At 41.9% G+C, this 21,699-nt stretch overlaps 1 protein-coding gene across 3 annotated transcripts in view; it reads right to left on the bottom strand.

Moving 5' to 3' along the window:
- The window catches only part of SLC24A2 (solute carrier family 24 member 2), a 182,262-nt gene that overhangs the window by 64,071 nt on the left and 96,492 nt on the right, over positions 1-21,699 (bottom strand). For 2 of the 3 annotated variants that reach the window (XM_019480761.2, XM_019480762.2), the window contains 2 exons: positions 20,799-20,907; positions 5,312-5,362 (listed from right to left, as the gene is read on the bottom strand). In XM_019480761.2, the coding sequence (XP_019336306.1) occupies positions 5,312-5,362; positions 20,799-20,907 (160 nt within the window). The remainder of the gene's footprint in view (positions 1-5,311; positions 5,363-20,798; positions 20,908-21,699) is intronic. The other variant, XM_019480763.2, reaches the window with a different exon arrangement.

Genomic DNA, 21,699 nt, shown 5'->3' with positions numbered 1-21,699 from the left:
CCCTTTGTACTTGTCCTTGTTGAATCTCATACGGTTGATTATGAGTTTTTACAGTCCATCAAGGTCATTCTGGATCCTAAAATGACCTGGATAAACTGGTGGGGGGGGAGACAGCAGCAAGTTAAAACATTCACCTGAGACTGAGAGACCTGGTTTCAAATCCCTCTTCTGCCTGAGTTAGAACTGGGTTTTAAAACCTCATCTCAGGCAATGTCATTACTGTACAGTCAAACTTGCTTACTTTTTCTCTTGACCAAGAAGCATGCTTATATCAAGTAGAAAAGCTGCAACAAGAATGACTGAAAGAGAGAGATAACCCAAGTGCTGACTAGCTGGTAGGTTGATGGTTATGTCAAGCCCCTGTTGCAGAGGGACACCAATCTGGATGGCAATGTAGGTGGGGAAACATCTATTTTGAGAATCTTGTTTTAGGGCCTCTGGTCTTCCAACTATGGGATGGTATCAGTAATGAAGTAGCTTGAAGCATGTCCACTGGAAAAAAGTTTAGGGTTCCAGAGAATTTAAGTGCTGCAGAGTTAATTAGAATTTGGGTAACATTTTTGAGAAAGTTAGAAGCACCTAAATGATTGAGTTCGGTACCTAAAGAGCTGAGTGTGCTGCGGGTCACATGTTCAAATGGCATACCTGGGAGCAATAAACTTTAGTGTTTATTGCTTCACATTAATTGCATGTGTAAATGTGCCCTAAATGTATCAGTTTTAATATTTTTCTCAACTTAATCCATCTAGCAGGTCCTCCTCTGTAGTTGCCCCCCTTGTAGTTTCTTCCTCTCCAAAGTGCCGTTTTAACTAGTTAGGTTATCTTGCTACCCCAATAGTTTCAGTAGCTTCTCCTGAAGCTAGATCTGCTCTACCCTTTCACCTCATGATGACAACTCAGTAGATGTGCTTGAAACTTTCCCCACAACCCTTAAGACTGATTTTTAATTTAACAAATGTTTTTACATAAAGCATCTACTTTCATAAAAAAGTCATTTTTCATCAGAAAACTTTTTTTTCCATTTGAAGCAGTTTGTTTTTCTGTGATGAGCTATCCTTTTCTTCTGAAAAAAAAAACTGTTTTAGAAAAAAAATCTTCATTTTGGTGTAAATTGTCTGTAGGGGAAAACAGGATGTCTCTTGGAAGAGGGGGCAGGTAAGCACCCCAGTCACCCCAAATGCATCTGTAGCAGAGCAGGGTAAAGACATGGAAGCAAAACTTATATACCAACAGTTAGGGAGGTCTCATGGTGACTTGACAATTTCAGCTCTGAAAATACCAAAGCAATTATAGTGTCTACTTGATGTCAATAAGTGGCAGCCAAAAGTAGAGAATTAGGTAGTTTGCTGCTGGGCTGGGAGTGTTCCACCAGAAATTTTATTCATTTACTTGCACTAATAGAATAGTTATCTACTTACTATGAGCAATGGCAGGAAAAATTAATCCATTAAACAGTGTGAATACATAGAGACATTACATCAGTAGCCTCCAGTTCTTACTGTACAGTATCCACTTTCACTAAGGCAGAGTGGCCACACTTTTCTTTTTGGCTCACTTTTACTGATTATGCAATTGCTCTTAATTGCTTATGTCATTTATGAATGATCAAATGGACTGTGCAAGCCTGACACTGTACCTCTAATGACACTGGTTATTTATCAGTAAGAACAGTACTTTTACGCTGAAATTCTATCCAAGTATAGGATACTTTAAGAAATAACATTATAAATGATTGAAACAGAACTGTTCAGTTCCAGGGTCTGGGGTTTTGAGAGGGAACAGTCAGCCCTGTTGATATATCAATAGTATCTAAAGAATAGGGCCTGTTAGTAAGAGGGAATTCTGCAATGTATTTGAATGATGAGAAAGTGTCCCATTGGGAGCTTAAAACCTCAGGGGAGAGAGCAGAAAAATAGCAAATGGTGGGGGAACAGTTTGCAGGCAGGACACAAACTAGGAATAGAACAAAAGCTTGCTGTCAAGGAGGAGTCAGGCTGCTGTGCTGGGGTCAGAGCCCAAGGGCTCCTTTCCCAATACTTGTAGCAAGGCAGAAGGGTTTTGCTTTGTTTATTTGTCTGCTGCTCAAAGACTATGCTTTATTTGGGAGGACTGGCTGAGGAGCTCCTCAGGATAAAAAACCTCTCTATTGAACTCAGTAGGCTAAGCAACCAGCTTCTGGTCACTGGAAGATGTAGCTTTTAAGCTGCATCTTAGGGACGAGACCCTTGTGATTCCAGGCTCCATATCACCAAGCCTGGAGAAATATGGGGAAAATCTTATCTGGAGAAGAAAGAAGAGAGTAATGAATCAGATATTTTGTACAAGACTGACTCTCATATCCTGTTCTTTAGTTAAGAAACAGAGTTCTTATTAGCTGTAGATCCTGTCTCTGTTATGGAGTGAGACATGGAGGAGGGAGATAAATATGGTATACCAGCTGTCATGGAAATGACTAAACACCATTGGAGTTTATATATTCAATTTTTTTTTTAAATGTTCCTCCTAATTTTAAAATCTGCCATGGTTATGAAATTCTGGTCCTTGAGCAGCTATGAAGGAACTGTGAGTTCAGCTGGGGTCTGCAGCACAGGGGGTTCTCCCCACCCCTGCTGGCAGGGCTGGCTGCACAGCCCTGCCCCCTGTGACTCTCTGCTTCTGACCTGCAGTGGGGAAGGGGAGAGGAGGTGTTCTGTCCCAGTATCTCCTCCCCCCCCCCCCCCCGCAACTGGGGTCTGTCCAGGTGGAAGGAGCCCTGTGCTGCAGGGGGAGGTTCTTCTGCTGCTGTCTTGCCTCCCCCCACCCCCAGGCTGGGGTATTCCCAGATGGGGGGAGCACCTACCACAAGGAGTTTCTCTGACTCCACCCAGCTAGACTGGCTGCATAGCCCTGCCCTGAAAGTTTGCCTCTGACTCACTGCGGGGAGTGGGGAATGAAGCCCCCCATCCCCATCTCAGCCCCATCACCCTGAGCTGGGGTCTTCCCAGCTGGTGGGGATCCTGAATCATGGGATGGTTTCCCCTATCCCTGCTTGGCTGGGCTGGTTCCATAGAAGGAAGGACTGAGCCCTGCTGCCTGGCACAAGCCCCCTGGGCTGCCTGACATGTTGTGCTAACTGCTGCTGGTGTCAGGCTCTAGTGGGATGCACTGGGTGGCCCAGAGGGCTTCTGCCAGCCAGTGGGGATGGGAGTGCTCCATAGAGGGAAGGATCAGACCCCACTGCTCAGTGCAGGCCTCCCGGGCTGTCTGTTGCATCCTGCACTTAGGTGCCCTCGGTAATATCTGGCATGCTGGGAGGCATGCAAGAGTGCCCCCCCCCCGCCCCCCCGTCCTCTTCTTGCCTCAGCCAATGCAGGCATCTACCTGTCTTCCACAACTGAAGAGTGAATGTGAGTTCTTTTCATTAATGGTCCAATCTATGCAGCTTAGAGAAACCTGTGAAGATTGGATTGATTCCCCCATGAGCTTTTTGACTGTCTGCACTTAGCCAAAAGGTAGTTTGGCTGAATATCTCTGGATAAAGGTAAAGAAGAAAAGAATGTGTGGTGTCTACTGTAGACTATCTACTATCTTTTCTGAGCAATTATCAATACTACCTAAAGGATAGGGCCTGCTAGTAAGAAGGAATTCTAAGAACATAAATATCTGTTGGAAAAAAACAATACAACAGGACCTAGACAATCTATTAAACTCTTGGAATACATTGGGGATACTTTTTTTCACTGCAGAAAATCAGAGAAGATATTACAGGAGTGGAGAATGTCATGCTGCTGCTGGTTGTGGTTACTGGTGTTACTGGTGGTGCTGCAGGTGCAAACTCAGCTTCCATCTCCTTGCTCCCACTAGCAGCAGAAGACTCCTCACTGCCAGGAAAGAGGGTGCATCTATCTTTGGGGGGGGGGGGGAACTTGCAGCTCTCCCTCAGCCCCCTTTCCCTCCCCTGCCAGAAGACCTGGCACCTGGCTTTCCAGCATGCTTCATGATGTATGGTGTGCTGCAAAATGTGTGCATATCTGTGTGCAATGTATGTAATATATGTTGTGCTTTCCTGTACAGTGATGACACACTGTCAGGGAAAACACAGATTTCTTTTTGTGGGGGGTAAAAAAGACAGGCTAACAAGAATAAATAAGAGAATTTGGGGGGAACAATAAGCTGAAATGAATGGATAACAATATGGATTGTAGGCAAGGGTAAATAGGAAAGGATTGGATAGAACTTGGTGGCAAGAGACTACCTACTACCAAGCCAGAGCCCTCCAGATGCTGCTGCTGCTGCAACAGACAGACAGCTCACAACAGGCACACAGAGGAGTTCACACACAGCCTTATATGTTGTTTCTATGTGTCTGCCCCAGAGCACTGCGACTGGAAGGGAACTCAGAGAAAGACCACAGTCACTGGCCAGCTATAGATGTCAATATCAGAGCAGTCTCCCCTCCGCACCCCCTCTTCTGAGTTTCTGTTTTCTGCATGACTGCCTTCTGAATCTCTGAATCTTTTCCAAATCAATTCAGAGGGTTCGATTCAATTCGGAGCTTTTGGGTCTCTCAATTCAATTTGGATTTAGAGATTTGGCTGCCAAATCTCCTCCAAATTGAATCGGCTACCAAAGCTTCACACAGCCCTAATAATCAGGTACTTGGGCAGCAGACTCTTATTCCACATACAGTTAGACTCCGATTCTGAAAAACATCAAAATTAACTGCAAAAGGACTTAAGTATGTGGTGAAAGTTAAGCCAATGTTTAAATACTTTCCTGAATCAAGACTATAAATACCATCAGCCTGATCTAAAGGTATTTGAAGTCAAGAAAAAGACTATCAATGATTTCATTGCACACTGAATCAGTCCCCAAGTATGAAAAAAATCAGAGACCTGTTTGAAGAATCAGGTTAGCACCTTGCTGTTGAATAATTCAGAAGACTGAGGTCAATCAATAGTTCTTCTCAGGTTTTGTGCTTAGACTGTCCACAAATGATGTTATCTAATTAAATGTGTTATGTCAAAACCATGGTATAGAAATATGTATGTATGGCATATATTATATATTTGTATGTAGTTACTAGTATATAAAGTTGTCTTACTCTAGCAAAAATATTGTCTGTTGTATAGATTTATCGGAAAAAACAAACTTGCAAATGCAAATGACAAAAATGTAATAAAATCATGACAATTGATCACACTGTCAGTGAAATCATGCAAAGAAATACACAATACCCAAAAAGAAGAATGAGGAAAAAGCAAGCACACAAAAGGCAGACAAAAAAAAGACTTAACAAAGTGACTACAAACAATTCTAAAATATTTCTTACCTTCTTCAGTCATTGTGTCATAATATTTTAGTTTTCCATATGATCCAAGCTCTATAACATCACAGTAAAAGACACAAAGATAAGGAAGCAGTAGACATTAAAAAAAATCTACATGTTTTCACTTGTACTTAATAAACTTCACAGTGATTACGTAAAATTCCTGCAGAAGTATAGGCAAACATGGATTGTTGAAATGGTGGACAGTTTTTTTTCTTGAAATTTCCTAAATCAGTTGCTTCAGTTAAGTGACTTGTTCACATGCAATATGGGGGGGGCGGGGGGAGGGAGAAGAGGGAGCACTGCAATCTAGGATAAAACTTTAACTTGTGACTAGTGACTTTTGGTGCAAAAGGGGTCGGGGTGGTGCAGACATTAAGGTGCATGGTTGGCAGCCTGGAGATCAAAAGTTTGAGGCCATAGCAGAAGCGCTTATGGCATAGCCCTGTCATATTTCAACAAATCTGCAAATCCTGCTAAATACCTTGTCATACAAAGACATGAAAACAGAAAAGAACTGATTTTGGGTGTTTCAATTTATGGAGCACAAATTTAAAACATCTGAAAGAGGCCTGATCAGCAAAGTGGTAAGAAGCTGCCTTTTAAGAGCCAAACTCTTTTAAAGTGTCTGAAGCTTGTCATTCAAAAATTAAAGCACCCCAAATGATAAGGTGCTTTTGGCAAGTCTGTTAAAATGGTTTAGACCTTGGACTGCTCCTAGAAGTAAATGTTCTTGCAACAGCTCTGATGCTGAGTTGCTATCAGACCTTGGATATAAAAGCTTGGCCTCAGATTTATTATTTGAAAAATTATGGGAAATATATTTACTATATTTATTTACAATATGGGATGCTGTGAGGCATAATTAAATTATGTTTTTAGAATACTGTATGAATTCACAGTATTTTATTTTCTGCCCAGAATAGAAGCATGGAGATGTAAAATGGCTGCTGCTTCTTTTCCTTCTGTTCCTTCCAGCAGCCATATAGAGGGTGTGGTGGAGTCCATCCGGGCAGATCTGAGGGGATGCAGTGGAGTGGTTGTATCCTACTTTGATTCCTGCTCTCCCCAGAGTTTAAAATCAAATGCCCAGCTGTGGCATTTGACTTCTTAGGTCATTATAATGTACCTGATTCCTGCTAATCTCTCTTTACTCTACAGGAGTTAATGACCCACTCTCCTTTTTTATAATTTGATGTTCTACTAATCAAGCTATCATTTATTTGGCAATTTGACTGTCTGTTAACCTTTTCTGCTCTTTCTTCTCCTGTTTCACAGCCCTGCAGACTGTTTTTAGTTATTTTCAACATCCTAGATCTACCCATGCCTTCAGCAGAAGCTACAATTTCAGCCTTCTCTTAGTGGCCAAGAACTGCTGAAAATTCAGCTGTGAAAAGCTGTAGGTTTTACCTGCACAGGAAATAAATGGAACATTAGATTGTCTCTGCTCTATAACTCTGGAAAAATCTTGTTTTGGGAAGGCAGAATGAAGAAAAAAGGGTGCATGTCTTCTCTGGGAACATGCGGTATGTGCTAAAATATGATTATCATGGTCCTTCAGTAGCAAGGAAAGGAGTGGAAGTCAGAATCATTCCGTTCCCAGGCCTGTAGTAATTTCCCTAGATGACAGGGTATTTGTGGGGAATCATCTCTTCTTCCTTCAGAATTATTTTTCAAAGTTCATTTTTATTATGAAAGTGGGTTCTCCCCCTAATTTTGTATGATATACTATGAATAATTTCCAGTTTTCTAAAACGTCTGTGAGAAATTAATATAGTGAGGGTTTCAGAATCATGCAAAGTATTCCAGAAAAAAATTTATGATCTAACTAATTTCTGATTCTCTATCTAAAACTTTAATAACTATGCTTTTGAGAACCAAAGATTTATCAATGGCATAACATTTTGAATATTTAGCCATCAGATAATAGAGTTTTACTATAAATTATCCTTTCTTCATATTCAGGAAAGTGCTTAAGAAATTAATTATAAAAATAATAGTCTATTATTTTGTTTTTAGTCTATTGTTTGGAGAGGATGTACCTCATGTTCTCTTCAAACAGTTGTTTTCACCTGAGCAAATTACAATAGAAATCTTGCTTTTAGTTTTTAATGCCAAGACATTGGGACACTGTAGAAATCTGTTTTTTATAAGGTTTTTTTTTTTGTTTAGACTCCACTGCATACACCTGAATCTGTAGGTTGAATATTTTTATGTCATATGTATAATGTAGATACTATTTATATGACACATTTTCATTGTCATTATGATTTTAAAGGTGTTACACAAATGACTACAGAAAACTGTTGGAAGAATAATCTATATATTAACAATAATTCATCACATATATAGATATGTATTTATAAATGTTTGAACAATGTAATTTCTCTTTGTTTTTGCCCATACATACATACATACATATCCATAAGCACACATGTATGTTTACGTGCATAAAGGTAATTATCTGAAATCTCAATTAGAGCAAAGACTGCAATCTATTAAAGAAAGGATTTTATATAGTTTTGCAAACAATTGTTTATGACTGCAGTATAGTTTTAGTTGTTGCATTATACTAAATAAATGCTTTTGCCCTTGTATCTTGATTTTACCCTAAAAATAAAGGTGGTAGTTTAGGACCTGAATCCTTACCCATGCAGAACTCCCAGAAACTTCAGTGTGGATTTTCTTCAGCCAAGGAGCTCAGGGCTGAGTGCATATTTTATTAGAACCCTGATTAGCTTAACTACAGAATCCAAGTTAACTATTAATTGCTCTTCCTCTTTTAACAATATTATTTTTAACTCTGTTTCAATTTGCTTGTGATCAGACAATCTGCAGGCTAGGGAGAGAAGCTGGTGAAGGGTAAAGAGAGATAGTAAAGACAGAGGATACCAAAGGAGGCCTTAAGGGAAAAAGAAGATGTGAAATAGCACCAGGAAGTAGATGCAATACTGGAATACTGATAGGTGGGTGTATACAGCAATAAGGAAAGAAAGCAACTGTGGGAGACCACAGAGTGGGGATAGGAAGGGAATACAGGGTGCATCTACATGTCGCCATATGGTGATGTTGCTACGGCGCCGTGCTTTTGTACTTCCTTTCGGAAGTATTAAAGTACGGCACAGTAATTGCCTGTACTGTGCTGTGCGCACAGCACACAGTAAGATTTCACTGCTACATTGCTGTAGCAGTACGCTAAAATGGGAGAGTGTGCCATTACAGTGATGTAGATCCATGTGATCGCTATGTCACTGTAGCACGCCATACAGCAATGTAGTGTGTTGCTACACTGCCATAGGGCAACGTGTAGACACACCCACAGTGTACGAAAGAAGGTATCTACCAAAGTGTGAAATGGAGTATAACTGAAACAAGAGTCTGGAAAGAGAGCAGCATAAGAGAGGATATGCTGCTAGTAATGAAATGGGACACGGGTTTTGAAAGGAGCCAGCAATTCTATTCTAATATTATAAAAGCCTAAGTCTGTCTGTCTGTCCATAATCCTTTATTCACACTCTGATTGGCTGTCTCAGCACAAGGGGGCAGGGAATGGGGTTGGGACCACCACAGCAGGGGAGGCAGGGGGGTGGACCAACCCTGGGCCTGAACCCGAATCACCAGGGGGGAATGGGATTGGGTCCAAATGTGGGGGCAGGACTGGACGAGGGGAGAGGGGGTGCATGGCTGGACACTGGGCTCTGTACCCGCTGGCCCCCCAAGGGCCCCAAAGTGGAGGGGGCAAGGGTGGGGAGAGTGAGCCTGGCCCCAGGCCTCTGTCCCTGCCCAGCCCCCTGCCCTGACAGGCAGCGGCGATGGAGCAGATGGAGGGGCAGAACTGGCCCTGTCCCCCCTGCTCCCTGCAGGCCACACTCCCAGCCCTGCAGGCAGCAGTGACAGAGAGAACGGGGAGGCGGGGCCAAGGGACGGAGGGGGGTGGTGGCCTGGCCCGGCTCTGAAGTGGCAGCGGGGCGGTCCTAGCCGCAAAAGGTGGGTGGGGGGGCTAGACGCAGGCCTCTGTCCCTGGCCACCCCTCCCTCCCTCCGCCCATAATTCTTGGGCAATTGACTACTGGGAAGATAAGGATGATAGTGCCAGATATCCAGGAGACAGAAAACAAAGTGTGATAGATGGACATGGCAGGAAATATGCTGGAGATCAGGGTTAATTCCATTATTGCTGCTATCTCCACTGAAATAACAGACTTGGACAAACAGAAAGAAAAAAAAGACTCAGACAAACATAAAGAAGAAAAGAAGACAAGCACAAGAATTCACATTGGAATTTTTCCTAAAGTTTAACTTTTTTTTTTTTTAGGTGCACTATCAAGGCTAGCAATTTCACACTAATAGAAATAAAACAAACTCCTGAATCATTAGAAAAACTGTTGCCTGTAAAATTCTAATCTTGCTGCTGCAAATACATTCCCCAAAAGCTTTACACTACTGGCACAGAATTCCTGCAACTAATGAACTAAATGCCCTGCACCAGATACAGGCAAATGAACCTGCTCACATGAATTAACACACTCACTTCAATGAAAATGAGTAAGCACCACTCAAAATCAGGACAGGCAAAGGATCTGGGCTCTAAATAACAAAGACCTATTTAAGTATTTGAAGATTAAAATCTAAGATGTAGAGAAATTATGGTCCAAATAGTATATCACTGACTTCTAAGATTCCCTCTTTAGACAAGGCTCACTGAAGATTAAGGTCAATGTTTTCACACTTGGCTGCCTAAATTAGACATCAAAACCTTTATCTGCAAATCTTATTACATATTAATATTAACCTGATCTAAGTCTTCCAAAAAGTAGATATACCCAGTACATATTTTCCTCCTATTGTGGAAAGGCTAGGCAGTCTGATTGTCACTAGTGGATTATATTAGCTTCTGTTTCACAATTGCTTGAGTGAATCTGGTATGTGTAGTTCATTTTTAATCTTCCCCTTATTATTCTGAGGGTCATCTGGCTAGACTACAGTAGGAACCAACACATACTCAAACTGGATTCAGTTCAATTTATTTTGTAGCCTAGTCAAAAAAATGCATCCCTCAAAACTGCTCGACTTCAGACAGAACTGCTAAATGCTAAAATACTGTGAAAAAAAAAATCACTGTTACTATTATTTGTAATTTGCTTTGGATGGTAGTGGAAAGTCAATTTGATGAAATATTTTGAAAATGTGGACGATAGTTCTATTATAGTGTTGAAATCAGAAATATTGTTTTCAAACTTCTTTGCAATGTATTTTTAAGTTATAGAATCTTGGCATTTTGAATGTTTTAAATTTAATTTTTGTTTTGGAGAAGGTTCATTTTTACAGGAAAACATTGCAGCTGCAAAATTCTGGCGTAGATGGAATGAGCAATTTCGAGAAATGTTGCAGGAAATCCTTTTTTCATAAAATCTGATCTCAGTCTATTTTGAGACTGAATAACTTCATGATCAAAGCACTATGGAGTGTTTATTTGATCACAGCTCAGATTTTTGAAGGCATGTCTGACACTGGAGCTGCTATATTTTTTTTTTTATTTATTTGGATTTTTACAAATGTTAAACATGTTTGAAGTTTGATAAAATTACAATTTTCAAACTGGTTCTACTTTCCAAAATCTTCATATTTCTACAAGGGAATATTTCTTATTACATATGAAACTTGTATGGAACAAGCCCTATCTTGCAGGTAGCTTCTTGTGGGTGGTAATTATTTGCTCTTATTCCTTGGGAATTTGTACTCCTTTCTGTTGTACAGCATGGAGCAGGACTTTGGAAGTTATTGTTTGGCCATGATGGAGAACCTCTCTACAAGTGTTTTCCTTCCTTTGTCTTCTCTGCAAAATTGTTGAGTGGCCAATAGGTCACATAAATGTAGGCAGTGACAAGGAGTGGAGGAACGAGTTAGGAACAGATCATTTGAGCAATGTGTTCTCCCCTTTATGAGAACTGGAGTCCTCATTAAAACTAGAAAAAATCCTCACACAATTAGTTCATCCTGATCAAAACAGATTTATCTAGTTCAACAAACCATGCAATCCCAATTGGAAAGTATATAGTCTTTTACCATTCTTATGAAGTGAGGAGGGCATAGAAATGAGGTTTAACAGCTGCTCCTAAACTTTCACAGACTCTCTCAATTAATTTGTTTCCTTTTGCATGTTTTTACACAGGTTGAGAACAAAGGGTCCTTGATAATCAGGCAATTAGACAACTTGAAGGCTTTTAACCCACTGTTTTATAGTATATTTCACTGCAGCATAATATTTAAAAAGACAGAAATAATCATACAATTATTAAATCCATATTACAATACTATGTTTAAATAATATAAACAAGTCTAGAGAATTGAGGCATTTCTGGAAAAAACCCTATCCCAGATTCCTGCCCTCCATTCAGTTACCAAAAAATAAGACTGAAAGATAAACATTTCAGAGATAATTAATTAAAAAACTCCTGAATTTAAAACAATCTCATATTAGAGACTGAGAAAGGTTTCTAATAAAAGTTTATATCTAGAACCCCTCTCTGTTACTGTTAGCAAGTAAATGCCTGCCCTTCATAGTTTGCAGCAAGTGATGCAGTTTGGTAACTTGTACATGTTTTCTTGTACTATTTTTAGTTTAAGTGGGTTAGACGTGCCATGGAAAATACCCTCTAAATAAAATAGGTTTTATTTAACAGATGGTACCTAACTCAGGCACCATCTTGGCCACCCAAAGGAGGGAAAAGGACCCTGTTCAGCCTCCAGACTCTACAAAACTATCAGGCCTCCCTGGGTGGGCATTACCATAGGGTATCACCAAAGGGTATCTTTTGACCCCTCCTCAATCACTGCTGAAGGGCAATGTCAGAGTCTTTATTTTACTTCTTGTTATGGTTCTTTGGAATTTGTGTTGGGATTGTTTGGAGGAGTCATCTGTGCTTTTTGGGTGGGAGGGCAGTAACAGTCTGAGCCCCTCTGTAGGAAAGAGGTTGTGGATTTGGACAGACTGTTAGGGGAGGGAGTAGTGGGGAGTGGAAAGAGGTTTCTTGCAACTGGATGTGCATGGTAGTTGGGAGGCTTGGTTGGAATTGGCATGAGGGTTTGCTTTGAGGGGAGGGGCATCAGGGGAGGCAGTGATTGGGGGAGGCGGGGAGATGGAGTTCTCAGGTTTTGGGATGTTGCCTGGCAAAGCCAATCTGGGTTGTTTATTTATTGTAAGCCACACGGAGCCTTTTGGATAGGGTTGGCTATACATATAATACATTATTGGTTTATTTATTTTTCTTATTTATTGTAAACCCCTCAGAAACAGATATCTATATTCTTTGCATTATAAATGCACAGTTCAAAAGGAATAAGTATGCAAAAGTCAGCATCTCCTATACACAACAACCTTGAAAGAACCGCAACATCATGGATTTGCCAACTAAACTTCCATATACCTATGGAAGGATGGTCTGGAGGTGGCAAAGGTTGAAAACACATTGTTGAACTGCAGCAGTATTTACAGGCCTCTGCTGGTTCTCCCAGATCTGGAGAGGAGAATTCCATTTCCCTGACTCCTTAGGCAAGGCCTAATAGATTCTGTTATGTTAGGCCTTGTCTACACATAGACCTGGTACTGCTTGAAATAGTTCAAGCAGTATGACTTTATTGAAAAATCTGTGCATAAAGCTGACAGCACACTTTTACCCTATGAAGATAGATTGTGAGACAGTGTTGTTTTACTGTTACTGAGGGGTCAGAGTAAGTGCACAATGAAAAAGCAGCTGATGCACTGTAAAAAAAAATCACACCCTAGCTTAGACAGTATCCACAGTCCAATAGGCATATGTAACAAAAGGGGACCTACATGCCCTGCAGAGACCCCCATGACTCCCAGAAGACCCCAAAAGGGCTGATCAAAAAACCTCAGAAAGCAAGGAAAACTTACCTTTAAGATGGACCCCACAACAGCATGCGGCGCTGCCACCACTGCCACATTTTAAAAGGTCCCTGTCAATCAATCTTGGCAATGCCCCGCTGATGACATCAGCCGCTGGCGCTGCCATGGGAGATTTAAAAGGCACTCCAAGTGCCGGCATGGTGGGAGAAGGGGTTGTCTCTGGGCCGGGGACAGCCTTGAAGCACTGAGGCAGGGCGGCCCTGGAGCCAAGAAGGTTCCCTTAGGCAAAAGCTAAGGAACCATGCCTTTGCCTGTTTCTAAGACTAACTCCCATAGGGAGCTTACTGAAGTCCAGTAGGAACACTGGGTTCAGATAAAGCAATCCCTCCAGAGTGGAGGCTTTCTTGTGTTTGTTCCCTTTTATTCTTTCTCTCTTTTTTTCTTGGTGAAATGTATTGAGAGGGTGCAAAGACCAAGACAGATCTAGGTCAAAGGCCAAGACAGAACTTGCATATAAGGACTAAGGGATCTACCCAAAAAAGTCCTGAGAAACTCCACCAGGGTTGTTGAAGACCAGGACCAGACCAGGCTAGAGTCCTGCATCGGATCAAAACATCTCAACAATGATGGCTAGTGTGTGGCTGGGAGGTGGAGCCCCAAGGTCAACTGCTCCCAGAACCGTGCATACCCTGAGAGGGACCTCTCTATTTACACCACTAAACCCCTCTTTTGAATTAATTTCCATCAAGTTGTGGCAGGCAAGTCGAGGGGAGTGGAACCTGCTTGGGGTACTCTGTATAACACTTGACAAGTAAGCGGGAGCCTTACAGTATAATAGACATGAGGAACCAGAATATGGCCCCTGATGGATGTGTAGGTAAAGGCACGATGGGACCTAATACCCAATCCACACAATTGCTCTTCCTGCCAAATCATGCATGCATGGTAGGAGGCCTGATTGTCGGATCACACATCAGATCTCATCATGCCTTACTGCCAGTGCAGGGGCAAGCAGGAAGCTGCTGCAGCTGCTATCTCCCATCAGCTGACCGTGTTCCCAGCCACAGGGGCACAGCTGTGTACATATTCAATTAATGGCATGATAGGAACCAGCCGCAACATTTTTACACATTTTTTGTGGAATAATGTTGTGGCTTATTCCTCATTTTATTATGCCATTAATTGACTAGATGCGTGGCTGGGATACAACTTAGGAGGCAATTAACTGGTTAATCATGCCTTGAGTGAAACATGTGGCACAAGCCTGATGTGGAAACTCCAAATGTATATTAATATGGCTAGATTCACTCTATGGCCCTGTAACTGAGAATAACACTGAGAACAGAGACAGATATCTACTTGGGAATCTGAAGAACCCTGGAAATTTCAAAACAGCTTCAAACAATTCCGTTTGATAATTTTTTTTAATCATATTGTCCTACAGATGATAGGTTTGGCAAATGAAATGCAAGGAGATTTATATAAAATTTATATAAAATAAACAAGAGGGGTTTTTTTTAATCAGTATCATACTATTTTTATGGTTTTTAAAGCATCCAAGTGCTTTATTTTTTGATTAATTATGTATTTCTAATGGTTTTGAGGAAGTAGAGAACCATTGTTTTCCCCTTGTTTCTATTACTTGTGCTATTGTTGATGGATTGTGAATACAAATGTGTACATTCATAGTAATCAACTGCTTGTTTTGGGTGGATTTCCCAGAGAACAGTCCATGACAATGATTTCCTACTTGAAGGTTTTTCCTGCCTTTAAATCCTTAGCTTTTTAACTTCTCATTTGGGTTTGTTGATGTATGCTTTATGGAGTCTCCTTTGCGTTTCATGTATATGTCTGAAAGAAGGCACAAGAGTTAGGGAGGGAGGAACTATGGAAAATTTTGTATCACAACACTAAAGGGGAATGGGTTCTCTCTCTCTCTTCCCAGTCCCTTTACAGTTTTTGCTACCCATTATTGTTTTTGAAGAAATTCAATTAGATGATCAAGAGACCTTCTCATAAACAAATACTAATAGAATCTACTTCAAAAGTTTTACTAAAAACTGATCTTGCAGCTATTCATCTAAATTTTAATCAAGGTTGAATGTGGTCTCATCAAAGACGCTGGGTTTGGAACAAAGAACTGTTACTGCTGAAAAAAATGCAAAAGATCTAACTGAAAAGATCAATAGAGAACAGGTGCAAAATGACAATACTGAAGCTCAGACAGGGACTTAATAGAAGATACTACTTTTTTCGTACATGAAAACATGAGGTAATGGCAAAGTTCGTAAAGCCTCCCAATTAAAGGATACCGGATATTTTTGGCATTTAAAAAGGAAGATTTATCTTAAAAGAATTTTCTTTGCTGAAGCACGTATCAGATTCCCTACCTTTTACATGGTCCATAAACCTCTTAACACTTGCCTAGCTTATTTATTGTCTACTTCATCTGTCTCAGCTCAGTGTATGAACTATGACATTAATTGTTCTGGTGCCAGGGAGAAGCCATAGGACATTTCTTTGGATTGAGAATAATACAGTTAGTGTTTGAAATTCATAACAGATTGCATGCATTTTTATTGATGGATGGGGTTTTCGAGTGGTACATTGAGGTTTATTATTCATAAGTTATCAAAAATGAAACTGTTTATACATCTACTTGAAATATAGCTTCAAAACAAAAAAATCTTTAATATATATATTTTTAAATCAAAATGCCTATTATAACAGAGCTGTTCAGCCAGGGCCCTCAACTGTACACATCACAGCCTCTGAGGCCGTCGGCTGTATGGGCTATGGACCGTGCTGCCAGTATCTCACTGAGCTGTGCAGATACTGCCGTGCCATCCCATAACCTGGCTCCCACCCTCAAACTGCGCCATGCAGGTACCCTCCTTCCATGAGGGAAATTGGAATTTCAGGGGGGGTTGTTTTTTTTTACTTTGAAATCTAAAGAAGAACTAATCAGTTTGCCTCTTTTTCTGTTTTATGACTAGCATTAACAGGGCTGTTCAGAGATTACCTTCCCAGAGAAAATGCAGCATTGAAAAGGGTCTCCTTATAGGCCTCTGATCTATGCCTAAAGAACACTCAAGAGTGAAGATACTGAAACAAGGAGTTGTAAACAAGTGTGCTTATTATTTTTGCATAGAGTTTTGGCCTAACTAAAGTAAATTCACGTATTTATTTTATTTATAGATTTATACACCACCTTTCCCAATAAAGGGTCATGACAGCTTATATTAAGATAGCAAAATAATTTATAAAAGCAGGTAGAATAGTAGAATACAATATAAAACAAAAACTCTGTAAACAATATCCCAGTTTAAGCGTACTTGCTTAACACCTGTCCAAATGCAAAAGTTTTATAGCCTTTCTGAGAGACATTCAGCCATGGGCTTAGACAGGGCTCAAGGGGAAGCAAATTCCAGAGTAGAGAGACAAGCACTGAGAATGACCTCCCACATCTTGCCAAAAACATTTGGCACACAGGTGGTTGTTCCTTGTTTCATACTCCCCTGGAGCTCCTCATGGGTCTGGTGATTAGGTAGCAGAGGGAGCTGCCAAATTTTCAGACCTGTGGATGACAGACCACAGGCTGGGTGACATGGTCGCATGGGCCAGAGGTTGAGCACCACTGTCTTAGAGTGTGGAAGAAGTGAAGCTGCCTGCCAACCCTGACACGCCTCTGAAGTAGTGTTGACATGACTTTCATAGGCCAAAGCAATGGAATATGAAATTGGACAGATATTTTTACGTGCTTCTCCCAGGCACAAGCAAATGCAGTGGGATGCATTTATAAAGCAATGAAGATCCATGTTTTATGTACAAGTGTATGTAGAAATGTCCAGATACTGGTATGACCAATTCCAGTGACTGTATTAAGGAAATCAGAATTAAAACTCTGGCCCAGGTGAAGGCTATAGGAGTTTGCCACTGACTTCCACTGAGCCAGCATATCATCATAGGTGAACATGAGAAGACTATTTTGATATCTACTTAACCATGAAACCAGTGCACTCAGTCACACTAATGATATGTATTCCTTCTTATGTTCTACATGCTTGGCTACGGTTATGTTCTATAATGTTCATTTTGTGTATTCTTTCCCTGTATACCTTCATTTGTGCACACATTCAGAGGTTTTGGAGGTTACTCGTGCCTTTTTCTTTTAAATGTTTTTGGGCCTGGGTTTTACTGTTCAGGGTTAAAGTGCATATTTATAAATCGCAGGTAGATCAGACTGTGTTTCAAACAGCCCTCCCTGTCTATGAGGGACAGGGGAGTTTCCAAAGAGGAGTCATTCCCTGGATGGCCTTCTGGCCCATCAACTCCTCAAAGGGAAAGTACTTGTGTGTGTGCAAGTCCTTACAGTGTAGTCATGTAGAACTTCAATATTCACTATATAGGTAAAAAGTCTGAAATCCCTGAACATGAGCAAATAACTGAGATCACATAAGGAACATGAAAAGGATCAGTAGAGGAACAGTGGCCGACCCCTAGCAGAAGAGGTGTGGCAGCAATCCCCAGGGATGGCCAGCTACTCCAGTCTGGGCTTCCCTACCCAGCACTTGCTACTTGGGCTGGCATAGGTGGTAAAGCCTTGGATGGCAGGTTTGGGCGAGTCTCTTTTCCCAACAGGCCAGGCTAGTTTGGCATTAGGTTGTTTTGCCCATGACTGAGACTGTTAACTGTTTGGGGTTTCAGTTAATGCTCAACAGAATAGTTAAAGTTTTCTTTAGGGTTGTGTGTTAGTTCCCTTTTCCCCCATAGTAAATCTGTTTTAGTTGAACATTGCTTCCAAGTGGGGAAGTGTGTTCACTTCGGAACACCCAATCAAAATTTACTTTCCCAGGTTTTTGAGCCAGAGCTTAAGCCAGATTTAATTTTTTTTTAATTTTAAAAAATTTTAATCTCAATTTACATTTGATTAAATTTGATTTAAATTTGGTTCAAATTTGACACCAGATTTAAAAAAATTGGTGTTAAGCTGTTTAATCTGAACCCAGCCCTTGTTACTTCCATGCAGTGCCTGGCAGAAAGGGTGAGCATGTGTGTGTATATGCACGTGTATATCTTTTAATATTATAAAAGCCTTAATCTGTCTGTCCGTCTGGCCATAACACTTTATTCATGCTCTGACTGGCTGACTGAAACAGCCAATCAGAGTGCAAATAAGTCTTTGGACAGGGGGTGGTGGTGCAGCGGAGCACACACAGGGGACAGAGCGGGGGGTGAGGCCCTGTTCCCCCCTGCCCTGCTCCCCAAGGGTGGCGGCATGGGTGGGGGGGGGGGGGGGGGCTAAGCCACCTTCCGTTGTCGCTGCCTGCAGGGCCAATGCAGACCAACACGGCAGCGGTGGGGGCAAGGGAGTGGGTCTGTGTAGGTGAGGGGAGGAACAGGCGCATTGCGGCGGCAGTGGGGGGGAGGGGAGGCAAGGGCCTTGGTGCAGGCCTGATGTGGGAGGGGAGCAAGTCCGACAGTGGGGGGAAGAAGTCAACCCACCATGGTGATGGGGGAGGGAGCAGGCCTGGCATGGCCCAACATGGCAACAGCGGGGGTGGGGAGGAGCAGGTCTCCTCCCCTCCTTGGGCCTGGGCCCACTCCTCCCCACCTTCTCCTCCCTCATGTTGGCCCTGATCCCGCTCCTCCTGTCCCCCCACCGTCGCCAGGTCGGCCTGGGCCTGCTATTCCCCCCTGCTGTGGCGGTCCAGCTTCTCCCCACCCTTGGTCCTGGTCCTCCCCTACATTGGGCCCGGGCCTGTTCCTCCCCTTCCCCTGCTGCTGCCATAAGCAGCAGGAGGGAAACGGGGAGCAGGCCCAGATCGGGGGCTGGAGCACAGGGCTCCGTCTGAGCAATTGGCTAGTGTGTGTGTGTGTGTGTGGGTGTGAGTATACATACCCACACACGTATATGTATATATGAGCCTCCCTCTGTGTGTGTGGGTGTATACACACATGCACGTGTGTGTGTGTGTGTGTGTGTGTGTGTGTGTGTACAGTTAGGCATCAGAAGCCAGGGGAGGAAAAGGAAATCCCAAGACACTGGCAACTGCAGGTGTGCACACACACACACACACACACACATGTGCGCGTGTGTATATATGCACGTGTGTGAGTGTGTGTGTGTATCACACATACACACACACGTACACACAGGCAGGCACATATATACATGTGTGTGTGTATACAGATACAGATGTGTGTGTGTGTGTGTGTGTGTGTGTGTGTGTGTGTATACACACACGTAAAAATGTGGATATGCATTCGTACAGTCTTTTTTGCATGTGCAGGTGAGTTGGTTTGGTTTGGGGGGGGGGGTTAATTAAACTAGTGTGTCAGTATTAAGGGAAACACTAAATATGGCTAGACTTTCAAAGCATTCCAGTTAAAAGCCAAAAAGATTTTACATTTCCAATTTGCAAGTAAAATTTGTGCCTGGATGCAAAGAAGCCTTGAGGTCGGGGGGAACACCTAAAAAGACCACTTAAATCCTTCCCTTCTCATTTCACAAGCATGATTTCTGAAGACATGCATTATCTCACCAGTGACAAACCACATAATTGGAACATAAGCGACACAAATAAATACCTGGGTCTGAATGTTTTAGGTCTGCTTCAAGGGGCTGGAGAGCATACCAACTTCTACTCAAGCATGACTTCAAAGTTAGATCAAACCAAATATAAAGTTATGTCTTTCCTCTACAGTAGGTTCTGTCCAACTGGCAGTCCACAGGCTGCATGTGGCCTGTGAGGAGTTAACATGAGGCCTCTGGGTTCCCACTTGTGTCTGCTGACCCTTGCTCTACCTGCAGTTGCCAGTGTCTTGGGATTTCCTCTTCCTCCCCTGGCTTCTGATGCCTAACTCAGCCCCAAAGTGTGGGATATAACAGCATGGCACAGCTCATGGTGCAGGGTGAGCCAGCACCCCAGAATACCCACATGGCCTGGTGCTGTGAGGAAGCCTGCAGGCTGTTGCAGGTGAGGTAGGATACTGTGCTGCATGAGGGAGGCAGGGGGTGGGGGTGGCCACTGATGTGGATGGTGCAGTGGGGTAGCAGGGATGCCTGCCTGTGCATGAGCATGACGTGGAGCCTGGGGGGCCATGGCCCCTGTTGATGCAGACTGTTGGGGTGTGCACCCCCCAGCTACTTAGAAGTTGGACAATCCGGTTCTAGAGAATTGCAAAAGTGCAGAGATTATACTGAGCTCTTTGTATATCCAGCCAAAGTCAAGACTTCGTTATTCCAACACTGCCTATGCTTCATATAACAAATCTGTAACCTCTGTAGCTACACTGATGTCAAGCCTAGGACATAAAAATGGGAAAAAAAAACACTCAAAAATGAAGTAGAAAATTTGATTTTTTACATCTCTGCTCATAATGAACTCTATTTAAGGCAGAAGTAGAGAGACAGGTAACATCTATGACGTATCAACCAGATAGTCCTTATTATTTAGTACTCAAAGTCACAAGTCTTAGTGAAACTGTACATAACACTGTAAGTGGAGTGCAAAGAACAAAAAGAAACTGAACTGTGAAAGTAATTTATATAGTAAACAACCTTTTTTTGCAAGGGAAAAGAAAGAAAATGCAACTGAGGATGAAATTATAGGGATACCTTCAGCCAGGGGATCAAGCGTGTGAATCATAAGTTGAAAGATGCTGTTCCTCATCAAACTATTGTGGAGAGATGCAGAGCTCCCACCTCGCTGAAGCCGTGGCTTGGTCTGAATGTAGAAAGAAAAAGGAAAGGAATTAAGTCTTTTAGTAAGAATGGATCCAGTTACACTGGCTACTTTGCTTCTTGGTAGAGAGGTAGTGTTTGTAGAGAAAGGCAGCATGATTGAAGACACTACTGCCTGATGTGGTAAGTCTGCAGCATAGACATGCCTTGTGAGCTGTAGCCACCTTGCCAATGAAAATGTTTCCAATATAACTCAACACACTGTATTAAACAGTATTATCAGTATAACCCTTTTCACCACAAAGCATCACTATATCTATTCATCAGCCACCAGGACTCATAAGCAGAACTGTGGAAATTGTTTCCTCATCCCATATATTTTCATTATTTAACTTTTCTGCATCAGAAAGAATTCAGGCTTATCTTTTTTGTAGAACCATATAGTTGGGTCCCTCAGGTATGCCATCTCCTCATTTTAAAAAATTGTATTCCATTACCAACTTACAGAAATCATGGAAGTGATAGAGAAAACAAGCATAAAGTGACCTAAGCGGCCATATCTTAACAGTCATAGCTTAGTTGGAAAAACATCATATGCCTCTCTGTCTATGGCTTTCCAGCACACCTGGAAAACAAGGTTAAAACAACAGGTGGTCAGTGAGATTAAAAATATACATGCACACATACATGGAACTTATGTACAAAGTTTGTTTTACATATTTTAATGGGGTTATAAACATATAGGCAATGTTCTTCTGCCTGTGCTTTTAAATATATACTATAATATATTAGCGTCTGCAGAATGCATCTGTAAAGTTCTTACACAATACAATTC

The sequence above is a fragment of the Alligator mississippiensis genome, chromosome 3 (genome assembly GCF_030867095.1).
Source record: "Alligator mississippiensis isolate rAllMis1 chromosome 3, rAllMis1, whole genome shotgun sequence".
In the NCBI taxonomy this organism is placed as follows: Eukaryota; Metazoa; Chordata; order Crocodylia; family Alligatoridae; genus Alligator; species Alligator mississippiensis.
The sequence above is the reverse complement of the archived record's forward strand: the minus strand, read 5'-3'. Positions and strand labels throughout refer to the sequence as shown.